Source organism: Sinocyclocheilus rhinocerous, unplaced genomic scaffold (assembly GCF_001515625.1).
Source record: "Sinocyclocheilus rhinocerous isolate Xijiao unplaced genomic scaffold, SAMN03320098_v1.1 scaffold263, whole genome shotgun sequence".
Classification (NCBI taxonomy): domain Eukaryota; kingdom Metazoa; phylum Chordata; class Actinopteri; order Cypriniformes; family Cyprinidae; genus Sinocyclocheilus; species Sinocyclocheilus rhinocerous.
Genome location: NW_015645086.1, coordinates 2236662 through 2254069, shown reverse-complemented (window position 1 = coordinate 2254069; position 17408 = coordinate 2236662). Strand labels below are relative to the sequence as shown.

General features: G+C 37.9%; 2 protein-coding genes across 5 annotated transcripts in view; both read right to left on the bottom strand.

The window, feature by feature from the left end:
• The window catches only part of LOC107705728 (protein NDRG3-like), a 78806-nt gene extending 74674 nt beyond the window's left edge, over positions 1 to 4132 (bottom strand). The window contains exon 1 of one of the 2 annotated variants that reach the window (XM_016509168.1): positions 4027 to 4132. The gene's annotated coding sequence lies outside the window, so the exon portion shown is untranslated. Of the gene's footprint in view, positions 1 to 3852; positions 4000 to 4026 lie in introns of those variants that run through there. The other variant, XM_016509169.1, reaches the window with a different exon arrangement.
• Positions 4133 to 6193: 2061 nt separating this feature from the next.
• The window catches only part of LOC107705726 (PHD finger protein 20-like), a 32287-nt gene continuing 21072 nt past the window's right edge, over positions 6194 to 17408 (bottom strand). The window contains exons 9-19 of one of the 3 annotated variants that reach the window (XM_016509161.1): positions 15214 to 15279; positions 14880 to 15122; positions 14016 to 14183; positions 13799 to 13897; positions 12337 to 12468; positions 11885 to 12063; positions 10117 to 10216; positions 9762 to 9957; positions 9249 to 9657; positions 8400 to 8619; positions 6194 to 7881 (exon numbers count right to left, since the gene is read on the bottom strand). In XM_016509161.1, coding sequence (XP_016364647.1) covers positions 7736 to 7881; positions 8400 to 8619; positions 9249 to 9657; positions 9762 to 9957; positions 10117 to 10216; positions 11885 to 12063; positions 12337 to 12468; positions 13799 to 13897; positions 14016 to 14183; positions 14880 to 15122; positions 15214 to 15279 — 1958 coding nt within the window. In that variant the 3' untranslated portion in view covers positions 6194 to 7735. The remainder of the gene's footprint in view (positions 7882 to 8399; positions 8620 to 9248; positions 9658 to 9761; positions 9958 to 10116; positions 10217 to 11884; positions 12064 to 12336; positions 12469 to 13798; positions 13898 to 14015; positions 14184 to 14879; positions 15123 to 15213; positions 15280 to 17408) is intronic. The other 2 variants (XM_016509162.1, XM_016509163.1) reach the window with 2 other exon arrangements.

Here is a 17408-nt window from a genome sequence, read left to right as displayed (position 1 = left end):
TGTCTATACACTACAGTTGTCGCGTCGCGCCGCAACAGCTCTACACTGGACGCGACAAAGCGACCGCTGAAAATCATTTTAACTTCGTGTCAGAACGTCATAAATAGAACAAGACATCAGTTTAATGTTGGGTTTTGTCGCGCCGCGCTGCATCTAGTGTACACAGCGTCACTGATTATAACGGTTCTACTGTATTTTGCCGCTCGCGTCCGGTGTAGACACTGTGTTTAATGTCGTTGGTGAGGAGGAAAGCCTGTGTGTGTCCTATGCCTTAGCGGACAGCACGAAACCCACCAAAAAAAACAAAAAAAAAACAGAGAGAATAATAATAATAATAACAACAGTTATTCTCTCTATGCTATTTTCAATGTTTCCAGTGATGCATGTGTTTTTATTAATGTTTACACAAGGCTTATTTGTCAGTGCTTTATGTTGTCATAATTATTACATGCTTACAAGGTTGGAAGTTCAACAAATCAGTCAATATACTGTGATTGTAGCGGTTAAATAAAAATGTCATTCATATCAATTCATGCATCACCTAATTTCATCGTAACATATAGGCCTGGCCTACAGAAAATAACATTTATGTTTAATCTATCTAATAGTGTGTTGGTCATACTATACAATGATTTATAGCTCATAAAGAGCTTTAAAAAATAATTGCATATTAAATCGCAATCGCAATATTGGTAAAAAAATAAATAAAATTTCGCAATTAGATTATTTTCCAAAATCGTTCAGCCCTACTGGTAAGCTGCATCAGCATTTATGCCAAATGCTTCTCATGGCACAGCTCACACTGCTTTGGTAAATGAAGGGTTCACAGTGATGGCATGCCTCTTTGACAAACCCAATCATCTACTTTCATGAGACAGTGACTGTGAAAATGGTGGCAGACTGATTAGTTAGCTCTGGGTGTGTGTTTGTTTGTGTTCACTACTCACTGCTGTGTGTGCACACTTGGATGGGTGAAATGCAGAGCACAAATTCCAAGTATGGGACAACATACTTGGCCACACGTCACTCCACTTTCACTTTTTAAGGGAGATAAAAAGTATCTTTGAGACTTCAGGATGGAGTTCATAATTTATTGTTTGAACATGTATCCCACAGTTCTTGCCACTTATTTAATATATATAATGATTGATTGTAGGTTTAAGGTCTGATGGAGGAATTTGACACTCTTCAACTTCCAAATCTATAGCCTCCTATGCAGCAAAGTTAAAACGCCTTGATGGATTTTTTTTTTTAAATATGCAGCTTTTTGCTTCACAAGACATTAATTGATGTACTGGAGTGGTGTGGATTACTTGTGGGTTATTGTGATGTTTTTATCAGCTGTTTGGACTTTCATATTGATGGCACCTTAAGAGAGGTGTGACGTGGGCTTTCTTTGGCTCGTTGAAGACGCCTCCTATGCAGCAAAGTTAAAACGCCTTGATGTATTTTTTTTTTTAAATATGCAGCTTTTTGCTTCACAAGACATTAATTGATGTACTGGAGTGGTGTGGATTACTTGTGGGTTATTGTGATGTTTTTATCAGCTGTTTGGACTTTCATATTGATGGCACCCATTCACTGCAGAGGATCCATTGGTGAGCAAGTGATGCAGGGCTCTACAGCGCGACCACTTCAGTCACATTTACGACTGAAAATTACTCTGAAAATTACTGTGGAAAAAAAAATATTTAGGCGCTCTGCTGCGACTGACCTAATCGAAGCTCATGAACCGTTATATAAAATACAATCGGATATTAAATGCATATAGGATTGCCAGTGAAAGTACAACATAAAATGTTAAATAGAGAATAGGATTTCAATAGAAAGTCCATTTTTGCTTTTCATTAAAGGGGTCATATGATGCTGCTAAAAAGAACATTATTTTGTGTATTTGGTTCTTAACTTTTATAAAGAATATCTCTTTGGATTTGAGACTTTAGTCTTTGCAACTTTACAGATCTTCTTTATGCACCAAGAGCTTGTAACACTCTAAAGAGAAAGGAAAAAATGAAATCGCATCATATGACCCCTTTAACACAACAGCCCAAGCACTGAAGTATGAAAAATGCATATATTGCAATGAGGAGATGATGTTGCACTAGAGCAGGGATGAGCAAACTTGATCCTGGAGGACCGGTGTCCTGCAGAGTTTAGCTCCCCGGGCGCCGCAGCAAAAATGGCTGCCCACTGCTCCGGGTGTGTGTTCACGGTGTGTGTTCATTGCTGTGTGTGTGCACTTTGGATGGGTTAAATGCAGAGCACTAATTCCGAGTATGGGTCACCATACTTGGCCACATGTCACGTCACTTAATCAAACACACCTGAACCAGCTAACCAGTGTCTTCAGGTTTACACACTTGGATTAGTACCGTGTATCGACAACGACATGTGGCTGATGCCTTTGACGATAGCAAGACGATTATCATCATCATTATTATTGGTATTATTATTATTATTATTATTATCAGGCTAGTATTATTATCTAGTTAATATTAGGGCTTATTTGTTCCATCATATTTCTTTTTCCGAGTTTTTACAGTGTCGCGCGTTATAACCAATCTCAGTTTTAATAACTGAGGAAACGTAAGCATTATAATTAGTAGCTTACAATGTTTCTATTAAATTATGTTATGTTAAATACAGTCATATTAAAAATATTTTATGACATGACATTCATATGCTACTTGAGTAAAAAATAATAGATTACAGTAACATTAGGCTGCTTTTAGCCTTACCCTTGAGTTCACACTCCGGCTATGAATCTAAGTAAGTAAATAATTAAATAAATTAGCATGATAATATCGTGTATCGGCGATCTCACGGGCTGACGATAGGACGATATGACTACGGAGCATATCACCAAACACTATTACACACATTTTAATTAAATATGATTTTTTTTTTTTTTTAAGTATAAAGACTGACTTTTTTTTGCCTACAGTGCAATTAACTAAAGTAAATTAGGTAAATCTATCTTATCTTGCCTGCCATGAAGTCTCTGCACTTCGATTATCATTCATTCAGTGAGTGTTGGACCTTTACAGTATCATACTCGAAGCACACAAAAGGTGGAAATGATCCTAATGATACATTGAAAAATAAAAGCTATAAAAACTGAAACACTGTAAGAAATACAGTAAATACACTGCTGCACATGATGCCTTACTGCTTACATATATCATATAACTGCTATCTATAGCTGTTAGCCATCAGTGGGTAAAAAAAATAATTTAGCTCGGTCAACATGGCCCAAGGAATTAATTTGGCCCACTTGTTGGTGAACAGCCTTGCACCAGAGCATCTGGACTCAAGTCACTTATCTGATGGCTTTGCTGGTGCTATGTTGTTTCTCTTACAGTATTTTGGGAAACTGGGTTAGAAGCCCTTTTATGAAACACGTGCGTAGATGCCCACTGATCAGCCCTGTTGCTTCTATGGCAATACAGCATCGTCCATATCAAACTGATCCGAGGACTGAAGCTGTATCTTTCAGGGACACATTTCAGACAGAATCGAGATTTTTGTTCAACAACAAACATCGTACGGTCTCTCCCTGTCTGAATTTAAAGTCCAAACGGGGCTGATCCTGAATCATGGAAGTTAAACTCAGATCTTCAGAGTGCTAAACAGCGGTTAACAGGTTCAAACAAACAAAACTAAACACTAAATAAAAAGAGCGCTCAAAGCATAAAACAACATGTACCCAATTTAATCGAATAGTTTGATTTTACAACCATTACGTATGGACTAGATATGACAGGACTAGCTGGTGACGGTTAACGGTCTTCTACACATCCAGGCTTCAAGCGGTTATGAGGAAAGAGGCAATAATGATACCGTTAACGTTACCTTCCTCCGTGTCTTTTCTCGACGAAACAGCTGTTTTGAAGTATTATTGTGTCTCATTCATCGGTTGTCTCGCGTTAGCCTGCCGTTAGCTCGCGCTAGAACTGATGAACTCGGCGACTTTATGAAACACATTCAAACACCAGAACTCAAAAATGAAAAGATATCGCCGCTCACCTTTCAAGAGGATCAAAATGTGCCGGATAAGAACTGCAGACAGCCGGAGAGACTTGTCGCTGGAGTGTGAGCGTGTGGCGGAGCTCTGGCAGCTTCCTCGCGCTGCCGGAGGAGGAGCTCATGAGAGCTGACAGCAGGGTTGCCAGGTTTTTATTACAATTTGCCCAATTGCTACTCAAAACTAGCCCAAAGCTAGCCCAATCGCCCAAGCGGATTTCCTTCACTCACACAAAACTGGACGTGTGCTTTTAACATACATCGTTCCGCAAACACAACCGGAAAACCGCCGACCTGGCAACACTGGCTGACAGACACCCAGCGAGTCAAACACGCGCAGCCTCTGGACAAGTGACGCTATGACTTATCAGAAACAAAGTAGACTACAAATATAACAACATTTTTAGCAATAGTGTTGCTAAAACAATAAAATATATTTTTAAAATGTTTAACCCTAAAATGCAATCTTTCCCCTATACACCAGTAGTTATCAAACGTGGGACAAAGGGCCTTAATAAAAAAATAAAAGAGAGATTACATATATATATATATGTATATAGTACTGTGCAAAAGTTTTAGGCCATTAGTATTTTCACCAGCAGCCTCTGGACAAGTGACGCTATGACTTATCAGAAACAAAGTAGACTACAAATATAACAACATTTTTAGCAATAGTGTTGCTAAAACAATAAAATATATTTTTAAAATGTTTAACCCTAAAATGCAATCTTTCCCCTATACACCAGTAGTTATCAAACGTGGGACAAAGGGCCTTAATAAAAAAATAAAAGAGAGATTATATATATATATATATATGTATATAGTACTGTGCAAAAGTTTTAGGCCATTAGTATTTTCACCCAAAAAAAAAAATTTGGTTTTATGCCAGTTTTTTCTATCTTTTGCTGTAGTGTGTCAGTAGGAAATATCAGTTTACATGTTTTATGTTTTCCAAACATTTCTTTTGGCATTAATTGTAATAATCCAGTGAGATTTTTGTATGCACAAGGAGTCTGAGAGCAGCCAGTGCTCCACACAGAGATCTGATCTCACCATCATCCAGTCTGTCTGGAATGACATGAAGAAACAGAAGAAACCGAAACAGGATTTTGTTGTCAGACAAGGAGTCTGACAACAGCCAGTGCTCCACACAGAGATCTGATCTCACCATCATCCAGTCTGTCTGGAATGACATGAAGAAACAGAAGAAACCGAAACAGACTCAATCCAGAAGAACTGTGGCAACGGCTACAAGACACTTCAAGAAACCAAGCTACAGTACTGTGAAAAGTTTTAGGCACTTGTGTAAAAATGCTGTAAAGTGAGGATGCTTTCAAAACTAATGTCATAAACAGATTTTGTTTATCAATTAACGTCTATTAACTAAATCAAATCAGCATTTGGTGTGACCACCCTTTGCGTTTAAAACCGCTTTTGTACAAGGTACACTGGCACATAGTTTTTCAGGTAGCTTTGCAGGTAGGACTCTTGAAGTGTCTTGTAGACGGTTGCCACAGTTCTTCTGGATTTGGTCTTTTTCTGTTTCTTCATGTAATCTCAGATGGACTGGATGATGGTGAGATTAGATCTCTGTGTGGAGCACTGGCTGCTCTCAGAATCCTTGTGCATCCAAAAATCTCAGTGCATTATTCCAATTAATGGCAAAAGAAATGTTTAGAAATGTAAACTGATATTACTGACACACTACAGCAAAATAAATAAAAATAACGAAAAATGATTTTTTTTGTTGGTGAAAATACTAGTGGCCTAAGACTTTTGCACACTAGTGTATATATACATATATACTGTATATATATATATATATATATATATATAATTGACAGATTAAAATGCAAATTCTGCAACATTTTAAATTCATTTAAAAATATACAAGAATATGAACATGTTTTACATTGGCTAGATATAATTACATTTAACCATGCAAGAAGCAAAAACATTTAATTTGTTGCAATTATAGTCGTAGATTTATATGGTTTAAAATAATTAACGTTCACTTTAACATTTAATTCCAACTCTGTTAGTCCACTAACCTTGCAATAAAACAATATTTAAGAAACATTACTACAATCTTCTAGAAATTTAAAGCAGAGTGAAAACAACTTGGGAGTTTAAATGTCTGCATTTATTTCCTTGCATTTGGATTGTGTATATTTTTCAAAACTCATTATCGATTCCCAGGGGATCCCAACATAATAAGATGCAAACAATGGAAAAATTAAATGTAAAAAAAAAAAGCAGACTGCAATTCTTGTAAATCATAACTAGATTTTCAATGACTGGAAAGCAACAGGGCACATGTAAAAAATATAATACACAATACTGAGAAACAATCAATGGACTGTCAATCACTCACTAGCTGTACAGAGAAAGCTGAGAACAAAACACAAACCCTCCAAACACCTTTCAGCAGGATTTTATAAATACAGACTTATAACAAATGTAGTTTGCGTATTTGAGGGTGAACGACACTCAGATTGGCCTGAAATAATATATCAGGCACAGTTTATTTGTTTAACAGTAATAGTCTAGGGGAAAACAAACAAACAAAAAAAAACTAACACCACAGGGTGAGAACACTAAAAAGATCCCAGCTTTTCCTCTCGCTCTCTTTCTGACCATACAATACTCAGACCCGCACTGTATAAAAGAAAACCAACAGACAGATGTAAAAAAGGCGGCAGAATCAATAACTTAAATTCACAATTACAATAACTTAAAGGCATCTAATGTATTAATCAAAAACAATCTTGTAGACTTGAAAGCAACAGAAAAATTAACAGAACACAGTATCAGAAACAGTGAAACTTTGTTGGGGGGGAAGAAATATGCATACAAAAATTCAGTATGCAAGAGAACAACATTCTGTGCTTGTTTAATGTTGTTTAACCAGTGGAAACAAAGTTCACTGATTTGAAATGCAAGCAACATCAGTTGTGTCAAAAATTAGAGGGTTATCGGCAGAAAGACCACAACTACAGTATTCACAACAGATCAAAGTTCACAGAAAGTCTTTACTGTAAATGCAACAGTTTAGATCAGAAATAAAAAAAGAACATGAATTTAAGCAATTGGTTGGGTTATTTACAAGATTACATGCCTTTTTAGTACAAATATAGAAGTAAAATGCACGTACTTTCAGATTAAAATATATTTTCATATTGTTATACTCATATTTAACATTTTTTTCTTTAACCACAGCAAAAATGCCATTTGGGTCCTTAAGCTCTCCACCCAGAGCAAAGACGTGCCAAGAGAGTCCAAAATGATCACTTATGAATTAACATAAAATAATTATTTAGCATGTGAAGAATACAGAGAAAATTACATAATAAAACAATAACAAAATACCTCCTAAGTCTATTATAGACATAGCGAAGTGCTACTATGAAGCATTATATATTCCACACAAAAAAAAAAAACAATAAAAAACTTTTGCTTGCATCAGGTATTGTTAGCCTCAATTTTCATCAGTCTTTTCTAACCGGTGACTACTTTTAAACTGCTGACCACACCCATCACTCCAACATGCATGTGCCACAGAAACTGTCACATCAAGGTTAGCTTGAATCATTTAAGGGTTTCCTCTCGCAAAACAGGCACACGTAAGCATTTCAGCAGTTTCTAATCAGACTTTAAGGGACTCTGTGTGCATTCAATTGAGTGTGAGCCATTTGTATGTTCCCTGGCGCCCTCAAGAGGATGAGGAGCAGAGTGCGATCTGCTGGACTGTTCCCAGGTCAGTCAGGAGCTGTCTGATGCGATGTTTCAGCTGAGGGAGGCGCGCCAGTGGATCTGGTGGTTCTAGCTCACCTGTGTAGTCTAGCCAACTCTCCAGCACTGCATTATGATATCGACATGTTAATACGAGCAAAGAAATTAAGTACATCCATCTGAAATTGTTTACCGTTTAAAGGTGCTGTATGTAAGTTTTTGACTCTACTAAAAAATAAAAATACCATAATATGTTTGCAGATATTTAAGAAACATGCTAAGGTAACATATTTGTTTATCTGAAAAACAATGCTACAGTCAGTTATTCTCCTTTGAAAATGTGCGTTCCGGGCCGGAATGTCGGTCTCTGTTTTGATTTGTGAAATCCGCCCACTGCCAGTTTACCCAATTGTATTTCGGCACCCCGGGTTGTCAGTTGGCGGGAAACACGGCGCATTTAATTTCAGTCATAGAAGCTGGCAACCTGCATGTGTCAAGTCTGAGGAGGGGGGACGGGGTGAAAAAAACCCTCTCCAATATTTTGAATTTGGACTGCAATACCTAGTTCAACCACTCGGTGTCAATCCTACATACAGCACCTTAAAATATTTTGAAACTAGGGAATCTTATTGTAAAAGTCTCACCGTCTAGTTCTCGCTCAATAAGGTCCATTCTGTGAGTCACCTCATCCTGCACTGCTTCAATGTGCTCCAGCAGGTTCAGCTGCCACTGCTGGTGCAGCACAAGGTCAGGGTCAGGCTTTGGGTCAGGGGTCACAGGGTCAGGCTCCTCTTCCTTGATTTCTACCACACAACTCTTTTCCTGCTCTGCGGAAACCAGTTGTTTCATACGGCACTCCAGCTCCTGTCAACAGAAACCAATAAGTCACATGTTTGGTGTGTAATGATGTTCTCACATTATTGATGACGCTGCAACAGCACTGTGACACATTTTTAACAGACTTTGAGCTAATTTGTCGAGAGATATCAAACAGATTTGAAACCAGATCTCAAACTGGTATGAAAACAGATTTCGAACCATTTTAAAATCCCATTGAACTGTTTTGACGACAAACAGTTGGTTTGAAAACAGATAAATCAAATATTTAGAAAACAGACTTCAAACTAGTTTAACAAAAGACAAAACGGACTTACAGATCTCAAACTGGTTTGAAAATAGATTATCAACCTGTATGAAAACAGATGTTTTGAAAACAAAACTGGTTTGACAAATACAGATTTGACAACAGTTCTCAAATGGTTTTGAAAATTCTCAAACTGGTTTGAAAACAGAGTATCAGCTGGTCTGAAAACAGATTTCAAACTGGTTTGAAAACAGATTGTGGAAACGTGCCTCAGGATCAGTTGGGCTTGTAATTGACACACCTAGTCTGTGATTGATTGTGTACAGTGTGCACTAACAAACAAAAAAAAAACATAACTGAGTCCTTGAATTTTAGGCCAAGCGCACAATAAAAGTTGCTTGTAACTTACCTTACTAAAGGAGCGGTCAGCCAGCTGAAGCTTGTGCTGGTCGTGGTCCAGTGGTTTGCCGTACCTCTGCTCGGCCATCTCTAGTAGGTCCTCTGTGCTCCTAAGACTGTCCTCTAGCTCAGAACCGCACCGCGTCTCCACCACAAGTCTTCTCTCCACCGCTGGGTAGTACGTACGGGGCTTCTGGTAGCAGTGCTCGCTGCTAATGTACGAGTCCTGGAAAGAGCAATGCGTCTCCACAGGTGATGGGACTTCGCTTTTCAATGTCTCAAACTCATTCGCTCCCATTTCAGGGGGTGAGGAGGGGAAGGGAGTAGCTATGCCCGAGTCACCTGCCATCTTCCTCCGTAGGCTGTCTGCAGGTTTCCAGGGCTGACGCCAGAACTTCAGGTCTGGATGGGCTTGTGTCCTAAAAAGAGGGCAGCTTTGCTTCATACCTCAATCTTTCACAATTTACTTTATTAGTCAAATAGTTGGGTGCATCAAGAGCATTACAGCAGAGGAATTACTTACTGTAAGATGCTCATTTTGAGCTGAAGGCCGTTCAGGACCTCAAACACACGGTGGACGTCCCCCAGGAGCTGATGGGCAGCTACCACTTTCTTACTGTTCTGGTAGGAGTAGTTCTCCTCCAGGAATGACAAGCCATCCATGTGACCGCTGCTCAGCCAGTCTTTATCATACCAGTACCTTTGACTCTGCCTCTGGGCTGTATACAGAAACACGCATATTTAAAAATGAACACAAAGCCTAACAACAAAATGTAATGAAGTGGTTGTCATATTTTGATTCTTGTTCTGTTTTGCCAACACACAAAGTCCAGACAAACGAACATCTGAGATGGTTTGGGGAAGTTCTAGTCTCTCACCTGGTGGGTCTCTGCAGATGTAGCAGCTGTAGCTGTCTGGCACACTGTCCTCATACAGTCCCATACACGTCCCATGCTGCCAGCACAAACACTCATCACACTGCAGAGAGCACAGGACACATCCTTCAGTCTCCCAGACAATTACTGAACATGCATATGAATCTTTAAAATCCTAAAGTATCACCACATTAAATAATTAATTATTCACAAAATAATTCAAGTAATTGTGCCAGTGCTTAATTGATTTAAATTCTGTGCTCAGATTTTTCTTCATACTATAACGACTTCCAGGAAACACAAAACTGACACCATCGGATGAGGAAAAAAACGAACTGCATTACGTTGGATGATTGTCTTCTGTAGAGCTCAACATTTACAGCTGATTCTATATTGTATCAACACTGATACTGAACTGAACTAACATTGATCTGACTTGAGCTGCTGTTCGTTAACAACATTGCTGCCTTTAGTAGAACTGCTTATAGCTGAACTGAACTTGTTTCATAATTATTGATCTGAACTGAATTAACACTGAATAGACCTGAGCAATGATGCTACTGTCTTTCAGAGCTGCTTTACAGCAGAATCTCAATTGTCTCCATAGTTGAGTTTCCATAATTGATTCAATTATTTTCCTGTTTTTATATAAAGTACATTCAGTGGGTATAGAAAAAAATCACCCCCTTTAAAATAATCACATTTTGTTGCTTTGCAGCCTGAAATGAAGACGGACACAGTTTTTGTTTTATCCAGCTGTATTTATTCAGTGCAACTTATAACATCCAAGTGAAAGATATAACACCAACATGCCAGAAAAAAATAAAAACGGAATCACTCAACGGAGTTGGAAAAAGGATCACCCCCTTGTGTCAGTATTTTGTTGAGCCACCTTTTGCTTTAATTACAGTCTTTAGTCTGTTGTGATTTGTCTCTACTAACTTTGCACATCTAGACTTTGCTTTGCAATATTTGTCCACTCTTCTTTGCAGAACTGCTCAAGTTCAGTTAAATGTGATGGTGAGCTTTTGTGGACTGCAGTCTTCAAGTCATTCCACAGATTTTCAGTGGGGTTTAAGTCTGGGCTCTAATTAGGCCATGCAAGGACATTCACCTTTTTCTCCTTCAACCACTGTGTGCTTTGGGTCATTGACATGTTGTCATGTCAAGTTATTTTTAGGAGGGTGGTGATCCTTTTTCCAACTCAGTGATTCTGTTTTTATTTTTTTCTGACATGTTGGTGTTATATCTTTCACTTGGATGTTATATGTTGCACTGAGTAAATACAGCTGGATAAAACAAAAACTGTCCGTCTTCATTTCAGGCTGCAAAGCAAGAAAATGTGATCATTTTGAAGAGGGGGTTGATTCTCTTCTAAACCCACTGTGTGTGTGTGTGTGTGTGTGTGTATATATATATATATATATAAATATACAGCAAGCAATATTATATGTTATTTATTATATTATATATAAAAATAATTCAACACATAATAAAAAATATTTATTAAATTACAGTGAAATACATGTATATATAAAAATAAATGTGAAAGTTCTTAGTTTATTTTATAGGCAATTCAATCATGTTTATGGTCAAAACAGACTTTTTTATTTATGAAAAAAAAAAAAAAAAAGAACAAAAACTCTTTAAAATGAAATTCTACAATTATGGGAAATGTGGGAGAAATTCTTCTTTAAAAAAAAACAATAATAAATAAATAAAAAAATTGAAAAGTTGAGGTCTGGTCTGATTTCAGAGGGTGGTAGTTCACCTGTATCATGAAGTCGTTCTCCTCCTGCACTTCACAAATACAGCGTACGATCTCAGAGCCGTGAGTGACCGTTTCCACGCCCTGCTCTGAGAGGGGCATATTCAGATCCAGCTCAGCGTCAGACTCATCCTCACTCCATACAAGACTGTCTGAGGACAAATCACTGCTGCTGTCTTCACCTGGAGGAAACAAGAAGACCACAATATACACTAAAGCAGCAGATTTGATCCGTTTTTATAACACCGTCATCCATGCAAGACAATCAGCTATTCTAATCACACATGCACACATGTTAAAAACACAACACTAGAGAGAAAAATCTACAGAGCGGCAATGACTAGACACATCTGACAGTGGACAACTAGTCAAGACACTGAAAGACATCAAGGCAGGAGGAAAAACACAAAGCAGGCAGCTGTGAGTTCGGAGGACCTGCGCTCTGTGGTACCCACCCTGGCTGAGCATCTTTTCAGGGCAGTGTCCCGTGTAGGATCGGTGTGTGAGGGAGAGGGGCAATTTGTGGGCCGAATTCAGATTGCAGGGGAGAGGCTTTAGGCCAATTCTCTCCTCAGTGCTGTAACAGTCTGTCAGAGGAGGAAGAGCAGACGCCACACAGGGTTAAACACAGACCGAGCTGTTCCTCACCGACGAGGCGGGTTGTAGATCTGATTCAGTTCTTGATGTTGTCAAGAGGGATCGGCAACCAAAACGCTCATTTTGTGGGTGGCTGTGCACTTTAAGAGTCTATTAATAACTCAAGACAAATGACACATAGATTTGGTGTCCCAGCGCTGACACATTGTGCTGTGATTTAAATGTGTTGAGCACTTCTAAAATGCTTGAGAATTTCTATATTCAAAATTCAGTAATAAGTGAATTGAATAAATATTGGGTAAAACGAGTTTCATTTAAAAGACAATGTGTACATCATCTTGCATCTACTTTGAGTGGCATGTGGAAGAGGGAGTGGCTCTTATAAATGAGTCAAAAGCTGATTGGTTGCCCACATAAGTGAAATGTCCAATGGGCTTGCTTTTTTTTTAAATCTTGAATGACAAATGGACAAAGAAATGAAATTGCAAATGTTCTTTAAAATGCCATTTAAAATGTGCATTTAAAAAACAATTTATTATAGAAATATTTTTATTGTTTTATTTAAATACATTTTAAAACATTAAATCATTTAAAATTATTTAATCATTTTTATTATTTTAACTAAATTTTAAATCCTGAATTAAATAAGCAGTCTTAAATATGTCCATTAATTTGTTCATTTAAAAAAAGGACTTAACTGTTTTCATTTTATTATTTAAAAAAATGCATTAATTCTTAAAGTTTAGTAATTTATGAACAGGCATTATTATTATTATGTACATTATTAGGCAGTAATTATAAGGTAATAATTTATAAGGCAGAGTATCTTCCTACCTTATGAGGCAAAAAAACAACAACAACAACAACAAAACGCATGTGCGTCTTTATATTCCGTACAGAAGTTGAACTCTGGCCTGCAAATTCACATAGCGTGAGACATTTGACAAACAGAGGATCTAAACATCACCAACTAAGAATTAAATATGTAAGAAACTCTAATTTTATCAATCCAACTTTAAAGAAATATTTAAAAAATAACTTCAATTTAAAAAGCTGGATGGTTTTTAGAGTGGCATTAGTAGATGCTATATTTTTACATTTTAAATGTATAACATGTTATAAATAGTTTATTTATGCCAAACAGAATCCCTAGAGCATGAGATCATATCCCACTGCTCCAATATATTGCCAGGTCTGAAGTAATTTTACATAATTGAGAAATACTTTAGAGAAAGCTTGCAGCTCCAGCAGACAAGCAGAGGGGACAGCAGAGAGCTGAAGACACACAGAGACACCACTGTACTAAAACAGCCGTCTCACCTGACTTCGACTTCCTTTTCTTCTTCTTCTTTTTCTTTAGTTTGATGCGGAAGAAATCCCTCTGCTGCTTCTCCCTCAGCCTCTCCCGTTCTTTCACTCCTTCAGATGAGAAAATCAATCTCTATTACTGTCATGGCCCGACTGTGGTAATATGCAGAGGAATCAGCGTGAACATGTGGACAGAAATGGATGGAATGATCACACTGTTCTCCAATACCTGTTTCCTTGGCAACCCAGTCTCTGTCGTCATGCAGCGAGCGGTTGAAGTGTTGGTTCTCTTTGCTTCTCTCTGCGCCCAGCGTGGCCGAGCGCTGCCGGTGCATGACGACAGCAGGGGGCGACAGAGTGTGACCTGACTTACTGTCACTCAGAGGAGAGGGAGTATCTGTAGGAGGTAAACAGCATAAACACATTTCATTACACCAAATACACAAAATAATGTTCTTTATCACCATCATATGACCCCTTTAAAGTACACACATGCTTTTTTTTATTTTACCCTTCTTGTAATGTGTAATATAGCTGTTTAACATGCATGTAAAACCTTTTTTCCACACAATTGCGGGTCTATATCTCACAATTCACTTTTTTTCCCCACAGAATTGAGAGTTAACATGTTTCAATTCTGACTTTAAATTAAAATTTTCCCACTAAGGGAAAAAAAAAGAAAAATGTAACTGACTTTTTATCTCACAATTCTGACTTTTTTTACTTGTAATTACGAGTTCAAGTCATAATTGCACGTTTACGAGTCTGTATTTATTTTCTCTCAATTCTGAGTTTACATCTCGCAGTTCTGTTTTTCTTGTTTTGCCACATGAAAAAAAAAAAAAAGGAACTGACTTTTTATCTCAATTCCGAGTTTTCTCCTCAGGGGGCACTTACACAACATCGATTTCAACTAAAAATGGAAAACTTTTTATGCATTTTGGCCGAGCACTATATGGGCACGTTAATGATGCTAATGCAAGTAAACACATAAATACGGACAAAATGTCAACGGACTTGATCGGCAACCCAAACAAAAACAAACACCCACACAAACATCTAAAGTAAATACTGATAGACAAAGTGCACTAACGGTGGGAAGCCGAGACGGTCCGGCGCCTGCGAGGGGTCTCCTTGCTGTGGATCTGTTTGTCTGAGGAGCGCGTCTGGATCGGGGGGCTTGGGTCGCTCTGTGCGTGATAGTACTTCATGTGGTAGTGCAGCAGGGACGCCTTGCGGAAAGACTTGAGGCAGCCTGCGATCTTGCATTTGAACGGGTTGTGGTCCAGCTCAATGGACAGGATAGGAGGTGGCTGGTTTTTGATGACCCTGTACACTGAGGGAGGAAAAGGGCAATGAGGTCACATACCGGCAGGTTTTTATACTGTATCAGTGAGAGAGAGTGAAAGCGAGGGTTGTGTACTCACATGGTTCTCTGCTATACTTGTTTGTAGTTGGAAGGTGGATTGTTTGCGGCTGTTTGACTGCTGCAGCTGAGAAAGCAATGCGCTAGTTAGCACATCATATATCTGCATAAATGTTGAATTAACAAGATTTGTACATATTCTGAAGAAAATGTGAGTGGTGCCTTGTGCAAAATTCACTGCTACAATAGCAAGGTGCTATTAACATTTGAATTAACACCAGACTTAGTGTAAATTATTACATGTAATAATGACTATAATAATAATTATGTGAATGAACTTCTTAACCTGCAGAGGTTGCCAATGGACTGGCGACTGTTGTGGTTACACATTTGTCACAGGATCAAATCCTTATTTATTTTTTGGCAAAACTAGATTGGATTTAAATACATTTATTTTACATTTATTATTTGACTACTTCATACACTTTTTTATGATACAACGCTACAGTGACTAATTTCAAACATGTGGATGCAGGGGTTTGGACTTTTATTTTGAAATCACAATAAAGAACAATTCTTATAGTTAGAAACATATTGATGTATTCACACATTGTAATTAAAGGGGTCATATGATGCGATTTCAATTTTTCCTTTCTCTTTGGAGTGTTACAAGCTCTTGGTGCATAAAGAAGATCTGTAAAGTTGCAAAAGCCCAGCCTCAGCTCACTCTAGCCCGGCCTCAGCTCACGCTAAGCCGCGGCTTCCGCGCACACTAGCCCGGCCTCAGCTCACTCTAGTCCGGCAAAATAATGTTCTTTTTAGCAGCATCATATGACCCCTTTAAAGTCTACTTTATATTAACCTATGAACTCCATTAATTTCTTCATCTTCAAATGTTAAACCATCAAGATTTTATTATGATGGAAAAATCGCAGAGCCCTTAAAGCTTCTTCTTTGTTGGCAACAGGTTTCTAAAAGCTTCTTATTACAAATCTGGAGGAATGAGTGACATATGTTGCATAATTAAATTGAGTAATCATGACAGCCCTAACAAATTACATTTCAAAATATATTAAAATAGAATTATTTTAAAGGTGCAGTAAGCGATTTCTGAGAAACGCTGTTGAAAGTGGATCGGACCGAGCACCAAAACACACTTGTAGCCAATCACCAGTAAGGGGAGTGTCCAGTAGTGATGAGGGAGGTGCCTGTGCATGTTCAGAAATTTGGGGGCGGAGGCAAGATAGGGGTGCGATTCGTTTGGGTAGGGGCGTGTTTGTTTTGGTGATTTCAAGTATCAGCAGCATTTCTCAGAAATCGCTTACTGCACCTTTAAATTTTAATATTATTTCACAATAGTAATTTTTTTTTCTTTGGTGAGCATACGAGACTTTATAAAAATAAATAAATAAATAAATACTCACCCTTAGTATGAAAAATAGCAATAATGATTCAGTCTTAGCAAACACATCTGATTATCAAACTGAAACACAGGAGGATGTTTACCAAGATCAGGTGTGGATCCTGCCTCCTCTTTGGGTGCTGCATTTTCTGCATGACTGGTTGGGCCATCCTTACTTTCTAAAGTCTCTGGGACACAGTCTGATTTAACCGGTTTGATTTGGGATTGACTGTTTCTGTCTATGAGGGGATCAGAGACATAATGTCCAGTCAGATGGTTTAAACGCCAACCAGTATAAAGAATAACAGCTGGAACAACAAGAATGAAGTATGATCAAGTGACAGAGAGAGTGAACCTGTGCTTGAATTGGCTCTGCTCCTTTTGGACGGTGGCATCTGTCCTGTTGATGCACGTCTCTTCCTCAGTTCTGGACCACTGGACTTTTCCACATCGATTCCTGTGAGAGACACAAGCCAAGAACTTGAATCATCAAGTCTGAGCCTTATACATGAGTAAATCACCCAACAATCCTTTACTTTCAGTCCTTACTGGAATAACTTACCAGACTCTTGACATGGTTAAAAATTCTTCATGGTTGCAACAGCATTTTAGTCATTTTTATCAGTTATTTTCTGTTTAGGTGGTATACACTACTGTTCAAAAGTTTGGTAGGATTTTAAAAATGTTTTTGTAATAAGTCTCTTATGCTCACTAAGGCTGCATTTATTTAATCATAAATACAGTAAAACAGTAATATTATGAATATTACTACAATTTAAAATAACCGTTTTCTATTTGAATATATTTTAAAACGTAATTTATTCCTGTGATCAAAGCTGAATTTTCAGCATCAT